The following is a 23,416-nucleotide window of genomic DNA, read 5'->3' as shown; positions in this document are numbered from 1 at the left end:
TGACCGGAGCCCTGCTCCCTAGGGGACCCACCTATGCTGGCCACATCCAGCTGCTCCCCTCATCATACACAGTAGAGTCTGCGAACCCACGCCAGACCTAAAACCCCCAGAGGTAGCCATGACCCCCCGTGGCTGGCCCTCCCTGTATGAACTTGACATCCAGGCTATCCTGCTGTGGGCATCCTGGGGGTCCGAGCAATACTGTGAGCTCCTTGGCGGGTGGGGCCTGGAGCATGGGGTTGGCACAGGCTGCACAAGGCAGCAGATGGGGCCTCCAGCCACCATTAGGGGCGGGTTCCATGGCGGAGCTTGCAAGTGTCATGGAGTAGCGTGCAGCTGGGCTTAATCTGTGCACAGGGGCAGAGGAGGGCCTGCCCACCTGCATCCCTCCCATCTCGGGGTCCCGGCCTCGTCTTTTGTCCAGCACATCATACTCCTCTCTTCGTCCAAGATTGAGCTCCTAAAACACAGGGAAAGTGTCAGACACAGCAAAGAGGGCATTCAAAGGTCGTGGCCAGAAGTACCAGGGAGCTGGAGAGTGGGCGTAGGGAATATGTCGAAGTAGCCCATTGGAGACTTGGAGCTCAGAAGCCTTGACAATGAACACATCATCATGAGTGGGACCAGGGTCTCCAAAGGCCCCCACCCCAGGACATCTTCACAGGGGTGTCCCGGAGAGGCTTATGCACCAAAGCCCAGCAGGATGGGAGCCATGCCCTTTGGCCAAGATTTCAAGGTGCCCCCTCCCTATCACTCAGCCTTAGCCCATGGCTGACGGCTCCAGGACAGGTGCTGGACCTCATCCGGGGTCCCTGAGGCGTGAATACCTCCCAGCACCCACAATGCATGTACCCTCCCCCGGGCTGCCTTGCCCAGCGCCAACCGCAGTGGATGGAACCTGGAGCCTCAAGTTCGGGACCTGGGAGAAGCCGGCCCCTACTTCCTTCCCTCCCCCACCTCCCCCAGGGCCACTTACATTGTAGAGCTGCGTTTGGCCCTGTGGGGCCATGGGGATGGCTTCACCCCTGCCGAACTGGAACGGAGAAAGCCAACACGTCACTGCCCCGCCCAACCGCTGTGCTCCCCAGGCCTCACCCCTCCCGCCCAGGACCAGTCAAGGCCCAATGAGCATGCTCACCGCTGTGGTACTCAAGGGCCGCCTCCCAACTCCCGCCCCGGCCCCAGAGCTATTTTTCTCCAAGGGCTGGAAGGACCATATCTGGTGGTCCAGCACACAGACACCACGCACCCCGGGGGACCCATGCAGATGCTGGAGCCCACCCTACCTTGGTCTTTCTCCAGGTCTCACTGTTTCAACTGCAGGGTTGGGGTAGGGGCTCAAGTAGCAACACGAAGGAAGAACATCTCCCAGCTCCATCATCAGCCCGCTGCCAGCTGCCAGCACCCTGCCCTGGTACCCTCTGAGGTGCCCACTTTTGCAGAGCCCTTCACTGTGGCATCCAGGGCCAGGCTCTCCCTTCTACCTAGATCTGCTTAGCCAGGCACCTACACCCACCCCTCTGCTTACCTGGTATATATTCGTGGCCTGTCCTTGCTTTGCCCATGAACACCAAGCCCCCAGCACCATCCAAGCTAAAACCTCTCTGAAAATCCACCCTCCTCCTGACCCTAAGCCCGGAAGCACCCACCTTGACTCTCAAATACAGGGCGGTGATGATGACACCGTAGAGGAAGAGGATTCCGTCCAAAAGGTAGCAGAGTTTGGGATCCAGCAGCCCGAAGCTCTGGGCCTCTGTGTCAGGAAATGTTAGTTGGTCAGCCAGCTCCAGGTGACAAGAACATGTCCCCCCCACCCCGACCCCAGGGCAAGGAGATGAGATCCGGTTCCCATTCCTCAGCAGGATGACCTGGTCTCTGTTCTCCCCACCCCAACAACTTCCAGTCTACTCCAGTGGCTGAGGGATGGAAATGAGAGGAACGGTAGAACTGTGCCCTGTGGCGGCACCCAGACTAGGTGGTGGCCCCTGGGCCCTGCCCCACCTTCCGGCCGGGGCTGGGGAGGGTGGTCGCAGAGCCTGGGCGGCCTGGAGAGGTTTACTCTGTGTCCATCTGTCCCTCAGGACAGTGGGATGCTGGAGAATGCTCCCCTCCTGCTCCCTGCTTCCCTGCTGCCAGGCTCCCTCTCAGCAGGCAATGGGCTGCTTGGAGTGTCCTGGGGGCTGCCCTGGCGCCTGCCCACCCAGTCCTAGCACCGTGGCTTCAGGGAGCAGGGAGGTGTGGCTGTCAGGCTGCACTGTGCCTCTGGCAACTGAGTTTTACACCAGTGTGATACCTGTGCCAACCCCTCGGCGGCAGGGCCAGGGCTCCCCCTGGCGGCCAGCTGCTGGCCCATGCCATGGTAGGGGAGCCAGTCTCGGCTTCCAAAAGGCTTTGGGTCTTGCTCACCAGCTCTGCCACATGTACAGGTTACCTACCTTCTTTCTTTTCTTTATTAAAGATTGATTTGTTTTCCTTGGAAAGTCAGATATAAGGAGAGGAGGAGAGATAGAGAGAAAGATCTTTCAGTCGCTGATTCACTCCTCAAGCGGGCACAAGGGCTGGAGCTGAGCTGGTGTGAAGCCAGGAGCCCAGAGCCTCCTCCAGGCCTGCAGTGAGGGTGCAGGGTCCCAAGGCTTTGGGCCACCTTGGGCTGCTTTCCCAGGCCACAAGCAGGGAGGTGAATGGGAAGCAGGGCACCGGGATTAGAACCAGTACCCATATGGGATCCCTGGCATGTGTAAGGCGAAGACTTTAGCCGCTAGGCTATTGTGCCAGGACCTCTACATTCTTTCAACTGTACTTCTGCTGGAGTGAAACCAAAGCATTTCTTAGGGGGAGAGGGTGTCCTGGGCCAGACACTGCTGTAAAGTAGGATCATGTGCAAGTCCACCTAACAGTACCACCTAGAAACCTAAGGTTTCGCACACAGTAAGCCCAGGTCTGAACCCTCTCAACCCTAACCCCAGCCCAGCGCTGCCTTTCCTTTCCCTGCTCCAAGCTACGGAAGCAGGTGGTTTAAGGCTGCATCTGCACCCGGAATCCCCGCTGCATTCCCAGAAATCCTCTGCCTGTGGCTCCAACCCTAAAGCAAGATCCTTCCGCCCCAAGTGGCGCAGCTGATCTCTTAGCAAACATCCCGTGGCTGCTGCTTAGCAGCCACGAGCAACCCAGCCACTGGGAGAAACATCCAAAGTCCTCAGACCAGGACCCAAAAGGCAGCGCTTTCTCCCGGTCCTGCTCTTCCCACTGGCTCCTCCCAGAGTGCACCTGCCAGCTCACTGCTTCCACCCAGCACCCACAGCAATCTCGTGTGAGCACCATCATATCACCTGTGCCCCAAGTGAGCTTTCTCTGGGAGAGATGCAGGAGGGAGAGCACAACCCACAAAGCTTTGGGAGCCTGCACATGTGTGGGAGACCTGGAGGAAGTTCCTGGCTCCTGGCTTTGGATTGATGCAGCACCGGCCGTTGCGGTCACTTGGGGAGTGAATCATCGGACGGAAGATCTTCCTCTCTGTCTCTCCTCCTCTCTGTATATATCTGACTTTGCAATAATAAAAATAATAAATAAATAAAAGGACAATCTGCCTGTCACACTTGGTGGAAGTGAGCACTTAAAATGATCATCTGGGTTGGGAGGAAGGGTGTTAAGTGCTGCTTGGGACACCTCACATCCCGTATCAGGGTGCTGGTTCGAGTCCCAGTTGCTCCACCTCCCATTCAGCTTCCTGCTGATGCATCCTAAGAGGCTGTGGGTGATGGCCCGTGTGCTTGAACCCCTGCCTCCCACGTGGGAGCCCTGGAGGGGGTTCAGGGCTCCTGGCTTCAGCCTGGCCCAGGCCTGGCTGTTGCAGGAGCCAGGATGGGGTGGATGGGGTGACGGTTGTAAACCAGTAGATGGAGGCGTGCACTTCTTCCTCTCTTTCCCCACCACACTCTATGCCCACATTCTGTCTTGCAAGTGGATAAAAATAAACGTTTGTAAGAACCATGCTTGTATGGTGAGAGGGGTAAAGATGATCTTTCTTACAGGTGAAGGATGGGTGTATGCATGTGCCCATGTCAGCTGTTGCTGGGATATTTAACTTCATGCACAATAAGCTGGAGCCCCCTGCCTTGTAGCGGGGCACCAGGAGTGGGCCCTGCTAGACGCCTGTGGAATGGGGGGTTCAGGAGGTAACCAGAGCCGATCCACAAGTCTGCAAATCCTGTTCATTGTGTCCAGAAGGGCCGTGAGTCTAACTAGCCCCAGGAAACTACTGTCTCTGGCCCTTCGCCACCTTCAGAAAAGCCCAACTTCAGGAAGTTCCGTGGCCGTGACACTGACCATAAACAGGAGGATGTTGGAGGTGTCTGATGACAGCCTGGGGAGATGTCTGTCCTGATAGAAACTGGCATTGCCAGGAGACTTATTCACAGTTTTGGTGTTGATTCATTTATTCTACTTGAAAGGCAGAGGACCAGAGGGACAAGCAAGAGAGATCTTCAATCCATTGGTTCACTCTCCTAAATGCCTGAAACAGCCAAGTCGGGAACGCAGAACCCAGCGAGGTCTCCCACACGCAGGGCAGGGGTGCAAGCACTCGAACCAAGTGCCTCCTCAAGGATGCTGCTGCCTCCCCAAAATGCATTAGCATCAAGAAGTGGAGGCGTCGGGACTCAGGTCTGCCAGCTGTTGAGGATGCAGCCATTGCCAGCAGCAGCTTAACCTGCTGTGTGTCCACAGCTGCTCCAGAGAGCCAATTCACTTTCCTTGTTTGTCTGTCTCCAAGCCAGATTGTGTGCGAGCAGAGGGCAGGTCCCAGACAGCCTCATGCTGCCTCATAGCGTGAAGCCACTTGCACCTGCCCGCCATCGGACCCTCCAACAAGACTCCTCCTGCTACCAATCCTGCTGAAGAACCTGGTGCCTACTCCTCTCGAGCCAGGAGGGCTGCCTCTCATCTGAACCCTACAATTATCTCCTGCACCTGATCGAGTCCCATTCCCATGAGTGTCCAGAAGGCAGCAGTGTGAGCTATCATTAGACCTAATTCACAGGTGGATAAACTGAGACCAGCAAGGACCACCGCAGGCAAAGGCAGATGGCAGTGTCCCATCTCCTGACTACAGGTGCTATTCCTGGCCCGGTGACATGCTTAGCGCTGTGTTCCCCTTCTCTCTACCCCACAGCAGGTTCTGGAAAGCATAGATGCTTCCTGCGGGTTCTGCTTGTTGCTTCCCGCTTAGCACGTCACAAACACCCTGAGAAGAGGAAGACCACAGGCCTGCGAACAAGCACGTGACACACTCACTCAGAGCCTGCCTCTCCCTGGCCTAGCACCTCTCTGGCCTCCATCTGCAAACGGAGCGGGCTCAAGGCTGACTGTTGCTAGGGCAGCAGCGCAGAACAGAGAGATGATGGGAGGGCAGCGCCCTGCACCCCATGTGCTATGTCCATGGGTGTCTGGTGGCCCCCCAGGCCGCTGCAGAGGCTCTGGAGGTACGAGCAGCAGCAGGAGTGAACAGGTCAACCCTCCCGCCCCTCCTTGCTAGGTTCGCCAGCTCAGGTGTGCATGAGAGGGTTTCTGAGGCCCAGTTCCTGCTCCCCTTCTGATCCCTGTTTCCTGCTGGTGCCCACCCTGGGAGGCAGCGATGGTAGCTCAGGGACTTAGATTCCGGCCGACCACACACAAGCCCGTGGCTTCTGGCTTCAGCATGGCCCAGCTCCAGGCTGTCATGGGCATGTGGGGAGTGAGCCAGCAGATGGAAGACCCCCCTGTTTCTGTATGTCTTTGTCCCTCTGCCTTCCAAATGGAAAATGAAAACAAATCACAATTTTAAGTCCAACCACAAACCCATACACTTGTTCCCACTTTAATAGGAGGAATAAACTTAGCCTCCCCAGAAAGAGCACGCCTTTTGAGGGTTACCAAGCTGGGAGTACAAGTCCCGGCTCTGCTACTGTGTGACCACAGAGCATTCATAGCTGCCTCCCAGGTGCGTCACCCTGAAAAGGGGTGAGCTTGTAAGTACCCACGGGGGCTGATGGCACCAACAGCCGTCACAGTAGCCGTCAAATCCAGGTGGGGACAGCCCGCTTCCAACTCCCCTGACTTCCTCCTCTTTGCAGCCTTCACTCTGAGTCCAGGGTCGTGCTGTTGGCCCGACCCATCCACAGGCTCAGACAACTCGTGACGACAGGAGAGGCACAGGGTTATGAAAACAGGAAATCACATGCCTTCAGGAAGACAGAGGCAGCAGCTGGGGGAGCCTGGCACAGCCCCAGGGGGCACTCGGCCCTCTCCTCGGGCCTTGCTGCCTCTCATGGCACACTTTCACTGCAGCAAGGGAGACACCTGCTAGACACAGTCATAGTGATAACCTCGAGAGGGTTTGTTCATCCCGGGAACCACGTGGGAGTTTTCTCAGCCTGTCTTCCCAGTGACTTCATGCACAGCGTGGGGAAATGGAGCCTTTAGAGAGTTTGTCCATGCCAAGGTAGAACCCAGGTTAGGATCCATTGCTCAGGTTCTCACCACTACGTAGTATAGACTTGGACACCCTGCAGGTCCTTGTCACTGGGGCAGGGGTTTCTACCAGGCTGTGGCATCACTCCTTTTTTGAGGCTCAAACTGTTAGAGCAGGTGCCATCCCAACTCTACAATAGCCATTGTGTTAGCTGTGAGGCCCAGGGAGTCCCCGAGTCCAGATGACCTGCTAGGAAATTCAAGGTCAGGGACCCACACCTTCATCAGTCAAAACCACAAAGCCTGACTCACCTGGAGACACCTGTTCTCTTTGACCTGCAGAACAGGTTTCATTACTGGTGCCCCCTTGACTTTGGCATAGCCTCCTCAATGCCTTTGTCAAGTGCTAGATTTCAGACTCAAATTTCATTTGTAAAGTTTATCATCTGATCACAACTAACTGCCCATTACAGGAGAAACTTCAAAAAGTGTGTTGAAAAGGACATTGTAAGTTTATTCAGGTGAAAACAATGTTCAAAATCGATGCATATGAGGGTCTTCAAAGAGTTCATGAAGACTTCATACTAGGCGAAAATGATGATGAATTCCAAAATTCCTCATTTGCACCAAAATAAACTTGCCCTTTTAATTTTAATTTTCCATGAAATTGCTAGAGATTCCCACAAAGATTCCAAGGGAATGGTTTGATTTTCTAGGCATCACAGGATAATGGATGATGTTTTCCATCTTACATTTTTATTTCCATTAAAGTTGTTATGATGTGTGCAATACTTTCGTAATTTTCCCCATTCCAACACAGATGCTATTCATACAACGACACACTGCCTGCCTGTCAAAGGGTCTATACTTTATAATCATTCTGTATCAAAACTTAGGGGGTCTAGTGTCATGGTGTAATAGGTCAAGCCTGCACCTGCAGTGTCAGCATTCTGTATGGTAAGGCCTGGCTGCTCCACTTCTGATCCAGCTCCTTGCTAATGCACCTGGGAAAGGTGAAAGATGGCCCAAGTCCTTGGATCCCTGCACCCACGTGGGAGACCCAGAAGAAGCCCCTGGCTCCTGATTGGCCCAGCTCTGGCCATTGCGGCCATTTCGGTGTGAACCAGCACATGGAAAAATCTCTATTTTTTTTTCTGTGTTTCTCCTTCTCTCTATAAATCTGCCTTCCCAATAAAAATAAATAAATCTTTAAAAAAATTTTACCCTCAATTTTTTTCTATTAATCTCTATTTTAACATATTTTGCTGTTTTACGTATTAATCTTTCCTAGTTTCCCTGAATTTTCTTTTTAATGATTGCCTAATAACCTTCTATTCCATATACACACATCAAACAACACAACCTATAGGTATGCATGGGTATTTGCACACACAAACACAGGTGGTGAGCAATGCACACGTATGCTCTGCTCTACACGCATCCACACGCAAACACTCACACACACAAACGGTCTCATTCTTCCCTTCTTGTAACACACGCAGCAACCTGGACCTGTGGTTTTCCAGGACGGAGTTCCTAAGAGTCGTGGGTGCAGCACACGTGCTCAGCCTGAGGTCCCTCTTGGGCACTTGGTTTCATTTAATCAGAGCAAGGACTGGGAGGCGTGAGCTGGGCAGATGGCATTTGCTCTACTTTGTAGATGAAGAGGCGGAAGGCCGAGGAGGTGAAGCGATCCGGGCCCTGCCATGCACAGCCATGCGGTACACAGATGAGAACGTCTGTGTGCTCTCCCCACCCGCTCCAGCGCGGAACAGCAGCCTGCTGGAAAGAAACGCACTCTGGCTCAAGCCATTTCTCTGAATATGTAGCTTAGTCTACAGACTAGGTCTCGCAGTTTACAGAGACAAATGTACACAATTGTTTATTGGACCATTAGCAGAAGCAAAAGTAAAAAAATAAAAACAATGTGTAGCAGTTAAGAACAGCAGGCCTGTGTGTGTGTGTGTTCCTACAGAGAGCGCCTCACTAATGCAGATTAAAAACAAAAAAACAACCTAGAAACAAAGCAAATCTTGGTGTGTAATATGTGCATATACCAAGGACATGTGGAGGCAGTTCACACACCGCATAGAAGCGTGTCTGCGCGGAGTGTCTGTAGTGATGACAGAGTTCAGCGGCTGCTGGTGCTGGCTGCCCAGCCCGGGGAAATGCCTCAAGCCGCTGTGTAGCACTTGACAGATGGCAAAATGGGGGAATCTCATGTTACATGTGTGTTACAAGAACAATGTGTTTTAAATAAACAACCTGGTTAAAACATGCGGCTAGCTACTCATCCACAGATGTTGACAGTTACCGCCGCAGAGCTAGCCAAGGAAGTGGCAAGTCCAGAGACTCGTAATCATTTTCGACTTTGCACCTGTTCCTACTTTTCAAACTGAAGGATTACTACTAAGAGCACTCAGAAAACCAACCAATGATCTTCACCCCGAAACTAAGGACCTGTGAGCAAGCAGCACGGTTTGCGGTGAACCTGGCTGAATCGGTTCGGTATCCTTCTGCTGACCCCAGCCCCAGTGGGCTGTTGCTACCAGTGGTCTCTGGGGACTGCAATGACCTGCGAATGCGGACGTGCAAGCAGGGGCTGCGGCTCATTACTACCAGCGGTACAGACACAGAGGCTTTCCCGGAGCAAGGCCCAAGGCCTCCTCCAGGCTCTGAGCGCCAAACCGGCCAGGAGAAGCAAACCAGCCTGCCAGGAGGGAAAGACCGGTATGCCCAGCAGGCGCGTTTACCGGTCCGCAGACAAAGCTGTCCGGGACGCATCACCAGGCTGGATGGGGTGGGGGAGGCACGGGCTAGCCCTGCTCCTCTGCCCCCTCCGCAGCCGTGATCCAACCCCCTATCCCCCGTGCTCGCCCCTCATACGGGCTGTGGGACGGCCTGGCTGGCCCCTCGGCTCCAGCCTGCCGAGGGTGCCCGCGGGAACCCAGGAAGGGAGCCCCCCGGCGCGGTTCCCCCTTGCCTCAACACAACGTCACTTTGATGTGAAGCAGACACCTGGCGGGACTCCTCTTCGCAGGACCTGGGAGCCAGGCCGGAGCCCCGGGGGCCGCGGCCACGCTCGGCCCTCCACCCCAGTCTCCCCACGGCCCCGCACAGCCTGCGGGGGCTCCCCAAGCGCGGCGGGCGCTGGCGCGCGGTAACCGGGGCCGCAGCTCCCGCCCCCACCCCCGGGCCGCCGCGGCTCCTCGCTCGAGGTTTCCTGTCGAGCGCAGCCATCCAGGCCGGGGTTATCACCCAAGATCTCCCATCTGAGCCGCTCCCACCCTCGGCGTCCGCCCCCACTGCGGTCCCCGGGCCCCCGAACCGCACCCGCCCCCGCTCCCTGCGCCGAGGAGCCGGCCCAGGGCTGGGAGCCCTCGGGGGCGGCCGGTTCGGGGCTGCTCCGCGGATCTCAAGGGGAAGGGGGAGGCGGCTGAGACGGGAGGAGAGGGTCGCCCCTGGGGCCTGGCTGGGTTACGGACAGCGGCCGCGGAAGAGCCGGCGGCCAGGGCTGCGCTGCACCAGGAGGGCGGGGGGTCCTGCACCGAGGCCGCCCGGCCCCCTGCATCCTCCTCTTGTGGGAAAGAGGGAGGAAACCCGGGGTCTGCCGGCTCTCATTTGCTCGGGGGACTCCGGCGGCGTCAAAGCTGCTTTGACTTCGGAGCCCCCAGCATCCGGTGTTTGAGTGTTCCTGCTACGTGGGCGCCCAGCCAGTGGGACCCTGACTCAGTCTCCCCCCGAGTCTGGGGCCGAGTTGTTTCCCGCACCCTGCAACTCAGACATTAGAGGCGATAACTGGGAGCAGATGGGGAGATGGAGGACCGAAGAGGCAGCAATGACTGTTCTGGGGATAGGTCTAGAAGGTTCTAAAATTGTGTCCAGCCCATCTGGATGTTTGCAGCAGGTGCCTTGAGTGTGGGCAGCCCCAAAGCGCGGTCTCTCTCTCTCTCTGTTTCTCTCTCTCTCTCCCACCCTCCCTCCTGGGGATAGAGCAAGCCAACAGAGAGACTCGGGGTCGGCGAGGACTGGGATTTACAGGGTTGTCCAAATTTTCTAGCATCAGTGTGCAGCCCCATGGGGACACCCTACCCTGCTTTAAACATTCCTAACCACGACAATCCTGGGATTTGTCTTTCTCCCTGCATCCCCGCTTTCTTCAAAAGCCATCTTGGTATCTGGCCTGGAAGCCATTCTTCCTCTAACATGTCCTGGCAGATTCCGAGGGCAGGAGTGAGGTGCGGGTCCTGCTGGGGGAGCAGGTGCAGAAGTTTGACGCAGAAGCAGCAGCAGCAGCTCTCAGCTCCTGGTATGGCGCCGCAGGCTGCTCTGCTCGGAGCTGTGCAGAGTAGGGTGGGGGAGCCTGGCCAGCCTGTGACCTGCTTTAGTGCCCCCTTGAAGCCAAGGAGATCAAGAACAGTTCCCACACAGCCGCAGTGATCAGCAAGGGAATATGCAGAACCCAGCCAGCATCCTGGCCCTGTGTAATCTTCCCTGATATATGATGCACGGAGACGGAAGAAGCAAAATCCCTGTCACCCCTGGAAGAACACTGCTGTGAGTGCAAGTCAGCGCCAGAGAGCAGTGGCGGTGCTCCACAGTCCCTAATACTGCCCCGAGCTCCCCGACTGGACAAAGGCCCTTGCTCCTTCCCCCTTCGTCCCTCCATCACCCTTCTAGGCTTTCGCCTTCCTCTCTCGTGCTGGCACCAACTTCAGAGGCACTCCTTGTTTCCAAATGCAGAGGACACTTTGTCACGCCCCAGAATTCATTCTTTCTAGAAGATTAGCTGTGTTGCTTCTGTCCCGGTTTCTAGTCATTTAGTTTCTGCAAGTGCAGCCAACTCTATGTAGGCAACAGCCGGACCAGGACTTACATAATTACACAATGGTTGACTGATCCATTCATGATTACGAATGCAGTAAAATGACTGAGTTTTGCACCTAAACATTTCAAGAGATGGAAACTGGAGAGCTCATTTTTATAGGAGCCATGGTCAACACCTCACCCTTCCATAGGGAAGTCACTTGGCCCCCTAGTTTGTTCCCCTCGGGAATGAAGCTATTAATGTAATCATTTTTATTATTCTACTAATGATACAAACTCCTTCCAGCGCTGCAGTGTTTAAAGCTCATTCGGAGAAAACCCACAAAGGGCTGGTCTCATGGAACGGCAGGTCAAACCGCTGCTGCTGTTGCTGCTGGCATATGAAAGTGTAGGTTCTACCCAGTTGCTCCATTTCACATCCCAGCCTGCCAGTTAAGGTTCCTGGGAAAATAATGGATGATGGCCCAAGTGTTTGGGCTGCTACCACACATATAGGAGGTCCAGACAGAACTCCAAACTCCTGGCTTTGGTCTGGCCCAGCCTTAGGCATTGCAACTATTTAGAGAATGAAATAGTGGACATTTTTCTCTTTGACTTTCAAAGAACTAAATAAACTTAATTTTTAAAAAAATAAATATCTGTGCCCGGCGTGATACCGTACTGATTAAAGTCCTCGCCTTGAACATGCCAGGATCCAATATGTGCACCAGTTCTGATCCCGGCGGCCCTGCTTCCCATCCAGCTCCCTGCTTGTGGCCTGGAAAAGCCATCGAGGAAGGCCCAAAGCCTTGGGACCCTGCACCTGCGTGGGAGACCCAGAAGAGCTCCTGGCTCCTGGCTTCAGATTGGCTCAGTTCCAGCCGTTGCGCTCACTTGGGGAGTGAACCATCAGACCTAAGATCTTCCTCTCTGTATATCCGCCTTTCCAATAAAAAGAAATAAATCTTAAAAAAATATATATCTTTTTAAAACTACAAAGTACAACATGCGAGAGTCCCCAGCCCTTTCTCTGTGGTGGCCTTGGCAGGAGTGAGAAACGCAGATATATTCCAAAGATGAAGGCCTTTCTCACTGGTTTTCCTCACCTGCGACAGGGTCTACATCCTTGCCTGGGATCTGCCCTTGACCCTGTGGGGCAGGAGGATGCCACCCGGCACAGCCTCCCCTGAGGCCTCTCTCTCCAAAGAACCTCAGGCCTCGGATGGTGCCCTGCACGGGGCTGCCAGCCTCCTGGGAGACCCACCAGCTGCTTCCTGCTGGAGTCGGCTCAGCTTGTCCTCCCACAGAGATTTTCAGCTCAGCAAAGCGTTCGCTCAACCTTCACGGCTCAACTGGGTCATCCCTGCACTGGGAAGAATACGCCACTTGCAGGTCCAGCTGGTTTCCCTTTAATATGTTCCTGTTCTGCAGGTGACCTAGGGGGTACATGTCAAGCAGAGTGCTCCTCATGGTTTCAGATATGGTCTGTAGTGTTCCTGCAGCAAGCAGAGACTTTTCTGGGTGACATGCAAAGACAGGTCTCTAACTGTTAACCTTGTAAAAGGCATAAGGAGCAGGGGTGGGTGTTGGACAGCCGGAGTCCATATCGGAATGCGGAGGCTATGCTGCCTCTCTGCTTCCAAACCAGCTTCCTATTAATACACGCTCCGTGTGGCCCACAGATGATGGCTTGACTTCCCGGGTCCCTGTCCTGCAGAGAGGAGACCTGCATGGAATCTCTGGCCCCCTGGATTTGGCCTCATCAAGCCCTACAACTGTGAGTATTTGGGGGAGTGAACCAGTGAATAAAAGAACACACTCTCACTTTGCCTCTCTCATTCTTCCCCTGCCTTTCAAATAAACAAAACCTTAAAAAAAAAAAAGATACAAGAAACACACTACTTTCTCCGAGTTTCCAAACTTTTTGGACAGCCCATAGTGCATTTTTGTCCTTCTTTTTTCATGTTAACAATTGGACTCATTGCTTTAAATTTAGAAATTCTGAGATGGTGTCTGGAGGTTGAGGAGAAACATCTTGAGAATATTATGGGAGGATGTAGCTAACATCCAATTTTAAAAATGAGTTTGTGGTAATATCTGCTTCTTTCTCTGTAGTTCTGGACCTGTTTTTTCCTCTATTATTAGACGACAAGTGTGTCCTCCTTAAAGACTGAGCCCTCCGTGAAGTCTGGTAGATATTTTGTTCTTCCAGCCAGCATGATAAAGGTTTAATGAATGAAGAAATGATAAAGGCAGGTGAGTTTCACCTGGATTCCTACCTAGGGGAGACTGCCTCCCTGCCTGGTGTTTGCACATCTCCATCTCTAATTCTTGAAAAGTTTAGCAACAGGAAACAAGGTGATGACCGAGAGATTTGTGTTTAAGAGCGATAGTGCTAACTCCAGGAACTCCTATTCTTGTTGGCAGCAAGATTTGGGAGGGAGACCCAGAACCGCATAGACTGGCACCTGCTGGACTCCCCCAGCCTGGGTGAGTCAGGAGCCAGCCTGGGAGATCCCCGGGGCAGGATAGGCGGTGGTTGCAGCCAGGAGGCTTTCCTGGGTGGATAGGGGTGCTTATCAGCCAGGCAACCCCTAAGGGGCCCCAGCGCACGCCCCCACTCTCCCTTGCCCTCATGTGACATGCAGCATAGGCATCCAGGCAGCACACAGCCAGCTGTACCTGCTGCTGCCATGGCAGGGATACACAGGAGTAGGACGAAGGCACAGAGGGTTGAGAGCCAGACCGTGGATTTCCAACACCCCTGAGCTCTCTCCCAGGCCACATCCACACCCAGCCAGGCTCTCAACTGCACCTGGTGGAGTACCTGGGCTGCTCACCTCCAGGAAGGCAGCACCTGCAGCATTCTAGGGCTGTTTGGACTTGGTTCTAAACCTGGTTTATAGGACAGGTGTAGACAACCAGAGACCCAAAGAAAAGAGTTCAATACAGCACAGCCACACTCCACACCTATTCTACCCTGCTTTCTGAAGTTGCAGGGGATTTGAGGTTTTTTTTTTATACTTTCTCTTCTTTTCCCAGTTCTGCAACATATACAGTTGTGAAACAAGAATAAATAGTTAGTGCAGTTCATTCATGTGCTAGATTCCTGAGTTAACCTCCCTACCCTGCATCAGAACCTTGGTAACTCTCCAAAACCAAGGAACAGCTGAATAGCTCCAGGGCTTCAGGACAGGGCAAGAGTGCAGGCAGCCCTGGGGAGGCTGGAGTTAAGGGCTATTGCTATCCAGTCCACAGGGCATCCGAAGCTGCTACAACAGATTAGAGCAATCAGCAGGTGTAAGTCACAATGGCCTTAGTCCCTGCCACAGGCTGGCTGGGGCTCGGCTGGTATAGAGCTGGGCAGGTGTCTCCTCATCCCACATAGGACTTGACCTCCTCCTTCACAGCCAGGGCACAGGTCAGAATGGGGTCTCCGTGTCACTGTCCACCTTCTCTGGAAGACCCTTGTACTATACTGAACCTCTGGGGGTATGGGGCTTAGTGTGAGTCATGGGCAGGGGTGCTGGCAGAGCGGGGCCTTCTTGCCCTGACTGTCCTCTAGGGAGAAGGGCCTGGGGTCTCTGTGCACTCCTGAAAGTGCGAGTGAGTGCTGTCCCCACACTCCTGAGCCACGCCAGGGGTTCTGCAGGGGTCATGCGCTGCCTCCTTCAGAGGTTTATACCCAGAAGGGAGATGTGTTCCTGTGGGTCAGCTGGCTCCTGCTGGCTCCCTGGGACTGGACAGACCCTGAGGTTTGTGGGGCAGGCTGTACCTTCCACCCTCCAAGCAGCCCTCCCCTCTGCCTGAAGGGCTGACAGCCGCTTGACTGTCCCCTGAATTCCTGCTCTGTCACTTTGCTTCCAAGCCTGGCTCCACCTTCCTTTGGGTTTTCTTTGTCTCCCCTTTGGCAGTCCGCAGCCCTCGTCCTCACCCATCAGCCTTGTTTTTCTCTGCTATCACCTGTCTCTTCTTCCACCTTATAGTTGGTTACTGCTCAAGCCAGCATCATTTCCTGGGCCTGCACAGAGCCTTGGGTGCCATGTTGTCTGGCAGCTCTGGCCCTGAGGGCTTGGGGCTTCTCCTTTTGCTAGATCCAATCCTCTCTAGAGGATGGGCTGGCACCAGGCTACCCTGCCACACTTTCCTGACTTGTGGGTGCAACTTTTTCTATGTGACCGAGGAGTGCAACCCGCTCTGGGCTACATCGCATTGGGAACAGCACTGTCTGCTGTCATGCAAGAATTGCCTGGGGAATTGCAGCTGAATGCAGTTGGACCTGGGACCAGCATGCCTTTCTTGGTCCCACACAGGCCAGGGACAGACGACAAACTCAGAAACCCACCGAGGCCCTGGCTGCCCTCTAGCTGAAGCACAACAGGATATAGCCAATTAGCAGCTTTCCTTCTTGCTTCCCATCCGACTTCAAACGCCAAAGCCCTTCAAGTCCAGAGGGAGAGAGCTGAAAAAAGTCATCATTTCTTTTTCTTAAAAGGAGAAAGGGGCAGGGAGGGTGACACACACACACTTATTCCCCAGACATCAAAGGCGGATCCCTGCAGTTGGGCCCCTGGGTTTGCAATTTGTTTCCCTCCTGATTTTGCATGTCAGTCTCCACTGTAGTGGAACAGGGTTAGTTTGTCAAGTAGGCATCTAATTTGCAGAGTTTTTATTTCATGGGGCAAAATCAAACTCCAGAAGACCCCACTGAAGTGATTGCTTAGAATTTCATCTGCCATCTACCAGCGTCTATTTCCTAAAAATCATCACATGAATTAGAATGTCAGTTTGTTAAATTAGAAGCAGTGATCCCTCTGGCTAACGGGTTTTCCCTTTTTCCCTGAGTGTCCGGTGTTCCACGGATATCTAAGAAAAAAAGAAAAAAAGGAGGTCCCTTTGTTTCACCGATTAGTTTACAGGACTCAGAAGCACACGGCTTTGGTGCTGGCCTTCCCTCAAATGATAGAACTCACCCAGAACTCCACACTGACTCAGAAGACCCCTGCCTGCTTCGAGTAACTCACCCTGCAGGATCCCCTGCTGAGTGCATACGGCTGTGGCTATTCTACATTTCCACAAAATGTGGCCAGCAGCAACTTGTCCTTTCAGTAGGCAATGCTAGAACATTTTTTGTTTTTTGTTTGCTTGTTTTATTTTGTTTTAAATGGCCTCCCTCTGAGAAGCCTCGCTTGCAAACAGAAGTACTAACTTTGTCACCTCTCCAAGTCTGTGCGACTCTCCTGGAGCCAACACCCCTGGCTGGCAAGGGAGCCCAGCTGGAAGCCACAGCTTTTCTGCATTCCCTCCCTGTGCTGCCTCCCTCACATTCCATCCTGTGCCTCTGGCAGGCCTTTAACAAACACTTGGTTCCAAGGACAGAGGTGGCCTCCCTGCTACATGGTGTGTTCCTCAAAGCCCTGATTTGCTTCAGAGGATAAGCTTGGTATGTCTAGGGGTTGCTTCGCCCAAGAACAGCTCTTTGGAGAGAAGTTTCTTTTGGACCCAGGATTGACTGCCTCCTGCTCTGCACAGGGGTGCTGACCTCTATTGCAGTTACGACTCCCAATACTGGGCTCGGTATGATAGCCTAGTGGCTAAAGTCCTCGCCTTGCATGCATCAGGATCCCATCTGGGTGCTAGTTCGCGTCCTAGCTGCTCCACTTCCCTTCTGGTTCCCTGCTTGTGGCCTGGGAGGGCAGTCAAGGATGGCCCAAGGTCTGGGACCCTGTCTCTACGTGGGAGATCTGGAAGAGGATCCTGGCTTCTAGCTCCGGATTGACTCAGTTCTGACTGTTGTGGCGCAGTGAACCAGTGTACAGATCTTTTTCTTTGTCTCTCCTTTTCTCTGTAAATCTTATTTTCCAATAAAAATAAATAAATCTTTTTTTTTTAAAGAGTCCCAATACTTTGAGCTCCCTAAAGCTATCCTCTTCAGCAGACCACATGCTTTCTTGAAAGCAGAAAGCTGGGCAAGGGGGCAAAATGTGAGGCCAAGAGGCTGCTTTGCACCTGCAGGTGTCCTAGTTCTGAAACCACTGGGGAGGAAGGGGCAGCACCAACCTAGAACCTCAGTGGCCTCTGCTTTAAAGGGCAGAGTATTTTCTTATGGCAAGCAGAGCCGAAGGAAAGGACAATAGGGGGCACAGTGTTTATCTAGAATGTGTGCTCTGTTTCAAAAGATGCTGGCATCCTCTATGATGTAGGTCCAAGTGCTAGCTGATCCACTTCAATCATGCTAACATACCTGGAAGAGCAGCAAAAGATGGCCCAAGTGCTTGGGCCCTTGCCACCCGCATGGGAGACCCAGATGGAGTTCCTGGCTCCTGACCTCAGCTTGGCTCAGCCTTAGCTATTGTGGTGATTTGCAGAATGAACCCGTGGGTGGAAGATCTCTCTCTTTTTCCCTTTTCCTCTTTCTGTAGTTTAGCCTTTCTAAGTGTGCATGAGAGCCATGTAATATCTGCACATTCTCTCTTATTTCCTTTTTTCTCCGCAGTCTTTCACTCTCCCTCCACTGTCCTTCTGCACGGGTCTCCTCCCCCTCTCCCTGCCTGTCTCTTCATTCATTCCCTCAACTTGCCTCCCTTTCAACACCTGTGGCCGACAGGCAGTGCTGTGTTCACAAGCCTCACATGGAGCTCTTACAAGAAGGTCCCTCCCACTAGCCACGCCAGCCTCCCTGGGGTAGGCAGAGCTGTGCAAGCTGCCAGAGGGTCGGGTTGGAGCACTGCTTGCAGTGTCCCCACGCCCCCTTTCTCTTCACCTGCAGTACTGCTCAAGCTCGCTGTTGTTCCGTGATGGGGAAGTGAATAGGCTTGGCTTCCCTGAAGTATTCCAGGGGATTTATTGATTTCGTAAACAGCAGGGATTATTTATCTAGCCCAGACTGCCAGAAGACTCTGAGCATCGAGCCACTGGGAGGTCATTGATGACTCGCCTTGCCCTGTCCGTATTTCTCTGGCTGCAGTTACAGCGGTTCGTGGAGCAGTCAGCTGGGTGAGATGAACTCACCAGGCTTCTCCTGTGCTAATCTGAGTGTTCAGATGATGCATGGCCAGGCTCACGCGCATCCTCCTGACGGCAGTTGCTGGGGAATATTGCTTTTTTGGACTTTGACACCAGCTCCGACTTTGAGAGGAATTTAAGTGATATTTACGACATAGAAATCCCTTGTAGGAGCTCTCTGCGCTTCTGGTTCAGCCTGCTGACAACATGTCCAGTTTATTCTGGCACAAGCCAGCTGTGGAGGAAGGTTCAGACTTCACGAGCCCCACCAGGAACTTGGACAGCAGTTTGGAGGTGCTGGGCTCTGCAAAGGCTCCGGCTCATAGGGGGATCTCAGCACTTGGGGGCGGGGGATCCAGAAACAAATACATGAGTCATGAGAAGAGCCCCCTCCACGCAGACGTCTCTGTCAGAATTAACACTGACCTTGCTTGAGGAAAAAACATACAGTTTGTTTGCACTGTATGCTGGGTGGCCTTGTGTGTTAGAGCTCAGCTGTTTTAACATGTAACTTTGAAGCCATTGTTGGTGGGATATCTCCATTTAGAGTAGCCTGCAGGAAAACCATTCCCTTCCCCACGTCATTCAGCGCCAACATTTGCCCTGTTTTAAAGAAGCATTAAAAAGGGGGGGTGGGGTGGGGAATGAAATCCTGTCTTTTGCAACAAAACAAATGCAACTAGAAACCACGATGCTTAATGAGATAAACCGGGCTCAAAAAGGCAAGTATCGTATATTTTCTCTGTTATATGGCAGTTAATATAGAATACAAAAAAAAAAGTATAGGAGTGAAATGGTCGCTTTGGCATAGGATTGTTGCTTTAGCGCGTGACCTTATAACTTTTTAGTTGCTCAATATTATGATTAGTGGCGAATTAAACGTGTGCATTAAAAACCAATGAAGAGAAGGGAAGGAAGGAGGGAGGGACGGACAGTGGTATGAGGAGCAGGGAAGGGAGGGAGACGGGGTTGTTTTCTTGGAACTGTACCTATGGGACTTATAAAATCTTCCTTTATATTAACACATTTTAAAAAAGAATCAACAAAGTATAGTTGCATCTGTAAGAGAAAACACATATGCATGTGTATACATTTATGAAGGTACTTTTAAAAATTCATGGAAAATAGAATTTAAACTTGAGCTTGTTTTAGGGCAAAAAATGCACATATTTACATGGTTAGTTACATAAAACCGTGTTTAATAGACACTTGCGTATGTCCATACATACACACAGACATACGTGCCTGCAGATACAACATGCCAGGCAGCAGCTTCAGTGCTCCAGGCTGGGCACTGTTAGGAGTTGGGTGAGGAATCAACAGATAACAGAGGCCCAACGGGCTGGCATGCCTCAATGGACCAGTTAATACCCAGGCATCACCAGAAGGCCTGGCTCCTGCGTCGCTCACCCCAGCTTTCACAGCAGAACCCCAGGGCAGCCAGAGATTGAGGGTGGATTTGCCTTGCTATACGCTTTTACTTTTCCAAACATACAGTTGTCTCCAGGCTCAGGAGGCAAGATTTGCCATTGACTTCTAGATTAGCAAAGTCAGCAAGCCCTTGTGCAAACGCAAGAACCCAGGGGCAGCCGAGCTGCGGAGCTGGACTTAACTCCTTCCTGCCTCTCAGAGCACCTCGGAACTCCCTTGCATGGCCCACTCAGAGCATCTAAAGGGCACAGATTCCCTGCTTGGCAGATGAGTCTGTGGTAGTAGTTATTCCCAGTGTCCAGCATACTGAACAGCAAGCAGCACACCAGTGTTTATATGCCTTCCCAGGACCCCCAATGGAGCTCCCTGTCCTGGCTCCCGTGGCCATCCACTGCATGACAGGGGCTCGTGGGGAGCATCGGCCCAGGCCCATCTGTTTTGAAGGCACCGTTTTTGCCAGCCAGAAGTCAGCCTTACACTCTTTCTATGCATGCATTGACCCTGTCATCCCCTCCCCAACCCCTGCACCTGCCCAGATGAACCCCTGTAGTACTCCCCACAGCGGCGGCTGACCCAGGGCCTCTAGCTAGTCAGTCTAATATCCGCGGGGGCACTCCTGCAGGCTATTCCCACCTGGAATCCCACTTTCTGATTCCTGATGTTGGGGAACAAATGGAAGTGCGGGGACTGGGTTCCATACCACAGCTGTCCAATCCCCTTTGCCGACTTGTAATTGACTTTTAAATCATTTAGGTATGAAAGCAAATAATAGGCCCACGTTTCTGCAGCTAATAAATTCTAGTTCACAGAAACAGAAGGAAAGTCTAAGATCATAAAAATTAAATATTTATGTAGCTATGGCACCCATAGCAACCCATAAATGTGCATGCACGGTCATTTTAGGCATCGCTATTTGTTTTTAATTTCTAATGTGATAACCAATAAGAAAATAGTTCCAGCAAGGAAAGAAATGCAGCGAGATTTATGGTCTCCAAATTAATACAGGGAAGCATTTCTGTAAAATAGCTAGGTAGTCTCTCCTCCTCGAAGAGAAAAAGTGTTATAAAAATATTGAATCGACACAATTACCATTTCTCAAGGGTGAGAAAGGTAAGTTAATAGCTATAGGAAGTTCCTGCAGCTGAAAGATGCTCCATAAACACGAAGCATCATTGTAATTTATTATTGAACACAGTCGATTTTTTTTTTTTCATCCAAACTGTTTTTCAAATCTCTCCTAGCTCAGGCCTTGGCTCCTGACACGGAGCCAAAACACCAATTCCAGACACAGAGAACCCATTAATCCCTTGAACGCAGAGTCTCCTAGTAACCTGGTGGGAACTGCGTGAGGGCCACATGTCCATTACCTGCACAACCCTGATCATCTTGCTGTTGGGTCGTGTGTCTGACACCCTGCTCCCAATCAGGGGGAAACTAAGGTTTGCTTTTCCCTTCCCACCTCTGCTGCCAGCCCTGCCACCTGCTCATTTATAATCAACATGGCTGCAGCAGCTGAAAGTCTGCATTCCGGCTCGAGCAGTGCGAGTTCAAGTTCTACAGATGTCCCTGGCCCTAACGGGTCAGGAGGAAAACCAAAACAGCTCAAAACAGGAGTTCCCGCAACTGAAAGGGCGCACTCCAGTTGTGAAAGAAATCTTTTTTCTTTTTCTTTCCTTCTTCTTCTTCTTTTTAATGTGAACAGGATTTATCTGCCTGTGGAATTGAGTCTGTTTAAGCAGTGGCACAATGTGCGATTTGAATCCTAAAACAAGGACCTAGGGGCCTCATGAGTTGGATTGCAAAGAGACTCCATTGGATGATATTGCCAGGCGTCAGGGAGTGGTCTGAGGGTTTGGAGTTGCCCCATCGGCTCTGACAGTCACTGCTCAGCCATTTCCCAAGTGCCTGCCCAGGTGCTGTGGTGGTGCCTGGGACCTGATCTTGGCCAACCCCTCTGCTTTGCCCAGAGGTCTTGAGCAGCCCTGGAGAACCTTCTGGAATCAGCTCACACTTCACTTTTTGTGAACTCCTGAACCGTCCTTAGGGCTTCCCCACACTCCCCCACATCACCCATCGGTGACCCCAAAATCCACATCTGCCTTAAAATCCAGCCCCCTCCCCAGGGTGGTGACACGGCCCGCACCTCACTCCTCTGCTGCCTCCATCAGACCCTGCACGGAGTCAGCCGACGTGTGGAGGAATTTTGTTTCTCAGTGCAACTATCAAGGACACTTTTCTTTTTTTCCATCTGATTTTTTTGGATAAGTGGACTAAAACTTTTAGTTGTAAAAAAAAAAAATTGGAAAGTACAGGAAAGGATGCACAATACAATGAAAATTACCCACAATCTCATGACTCAAATAGAATCACTTTTAGCATTTTTCTATAGTTTTCTTTGAATGTTTATTCCAAAGAATTTATCTTTTTTTCAAAATTGAGATCCTGCCCTGAAAGTTTTTCCTAGTTTGTTTTTCTGAGTGTTATCTTTTAAAAAGCAATTTGAAGTATTGCCACATATAGTAATTTATATGGATGTTCCCCGATTGTTAGAAATAGAGGTTATGGTTGATTATTTTTTGTATTAAAGCGCTGTAGTAAACATCTTTGAGTATAGATATTTTTATTCCTCTAATTAGTTGGTAAGAATAAATTAAGGCACATGGAAATATGTCACCCAAAGGCACAAAAACCTTTCATTTAGACTCTTCAAACGTAGGCCCAGGTCACTGTCCTGGAAGATGGTGCCAGTTGACAGAAGTTTCTGATAGCTTCTAGCTCAATGCATTCTTATCAATACTGGGTGCTCTCATCAAGTAAATCAAGAAACAATACAACCTTCCAAGTAAGACAAAACAGAATCTCTAGGGCTTGTGTATTGGCGTAGTAGGCTAACCCTCTGCCTGCAGTGCTATGATCCCATCCATATGCTATTTGGAGTCCTGGTTGCTCCACTCTCACTCCAACTCCCTGTTATGGCCTGAGAGAGCAGTGGTGGATGGCGCAAGTCCTTGGGACTCTCACATCCACATGAGATCCAGGAGAGACCTCTGCTTCCTGGTTTTTGGATCGGCTCAGCTCTTGCTGTTGTAGCTATTTGGGTAACGAATCAGTGGTTGGAAGATCTCTCTACCCTTCCTTCTCTCCCTGTGAACCTGCCTTTCAAATAAAAACAAATAAATCTTTAAAAAAAACTATCTAATTCTAAAATGTGTAATTTTTTGCTGTTAATGGTGTTGAGCATTCTGTTGTGCTTTTTCCTTTCAATGTGTGCCTCTCGGCCTGTGAGCCACAAGGTGATGGCTGTTGCTTAGGTCTCTTTTGCTGTGCCTTTTTGTAAAATAATCTCTGAGCATTTCTGGGCCGGGGACAGTCGCCATTTTCCCACCTGTCTTATGAGCATTTTCTCACTTTGCCATAAAGCTTTCATTTTGGTGTGGCTGATGCGTCAAAAGTGAAATGGAAGGAGTCAGATGTTTGCTTTTACTTTGCTGCCTAGAAGCTCTTGGCTCATTTGGGCATCCCATCCATATCAAGTTCTACTTTCTAGTTCCCGATAATGTCCTGGAAAAAAAGCTCATAATACAAAAATAGAAAGTGTTTTGGGTACTGGCTAATGAGACGAGTGCGCCCAGGGGAGAATGAGGTTTGCAGACCTGACTTGATTCAAGTGCAGTGAAATTACGCAGGCAGAATTGTGGCTTGTTTCGAGGCAGGCAATGACTGTGAA

General features: G+C 51.8%; 1 protein-coding gene across 1 annotated transcript in view; it reads right to left on the bottom strand.

Moving 5' to 3' along the window:
• LOC121166363 (T-cell surface glycoprotein CD3 zeta chain) overlaps positions 1–23,416 on the bottom strand; it is a 70,279-nt gene that overhangs the window by 4,008 nt on the left and 42,855 nt on the right. The window contains exons 2-4 of the mRNA XM_040995511.1: positions 1,650–1,753; positions 977–1,033; positions 380–460 (exon numbers count right to left, since the gene is read on the bottom strand). Of these exons, the coding sequence (XP_040851445.1) occupies positions 380–460; positions 977–1,033; positions 1,650–1,753 (242 nt within the window). The remainder of the gene's footprint in view (positions 1–379; positions 461–976; positions 1,034–1,649; positions 1,754–23,416) is intronic.

The sequence above is a fragment of the Ochotona curzoniae genome, unplaced genomic scaffold, assembly GCF_017591425.1.
Source record: "Ochotona curzoniae isolate NIBS_2020 unplaced genomic scaffold, NIBS_Ocur_1.0 patch137, whole genome shotgun sequence".
In the NCBI taxonomy this organism is placed as follows: Eukaryota; Metazoa; Chordata; class Mammalia; order Lagomorpha; family Ochotonidae; genus Ochotona; species Ochotona curzoniae.
The sequence above is the reverse complement of the archived record's forward strand: the minus strand, read 5'-3'. Positions and strand labels throughout refer to the sequence as shown.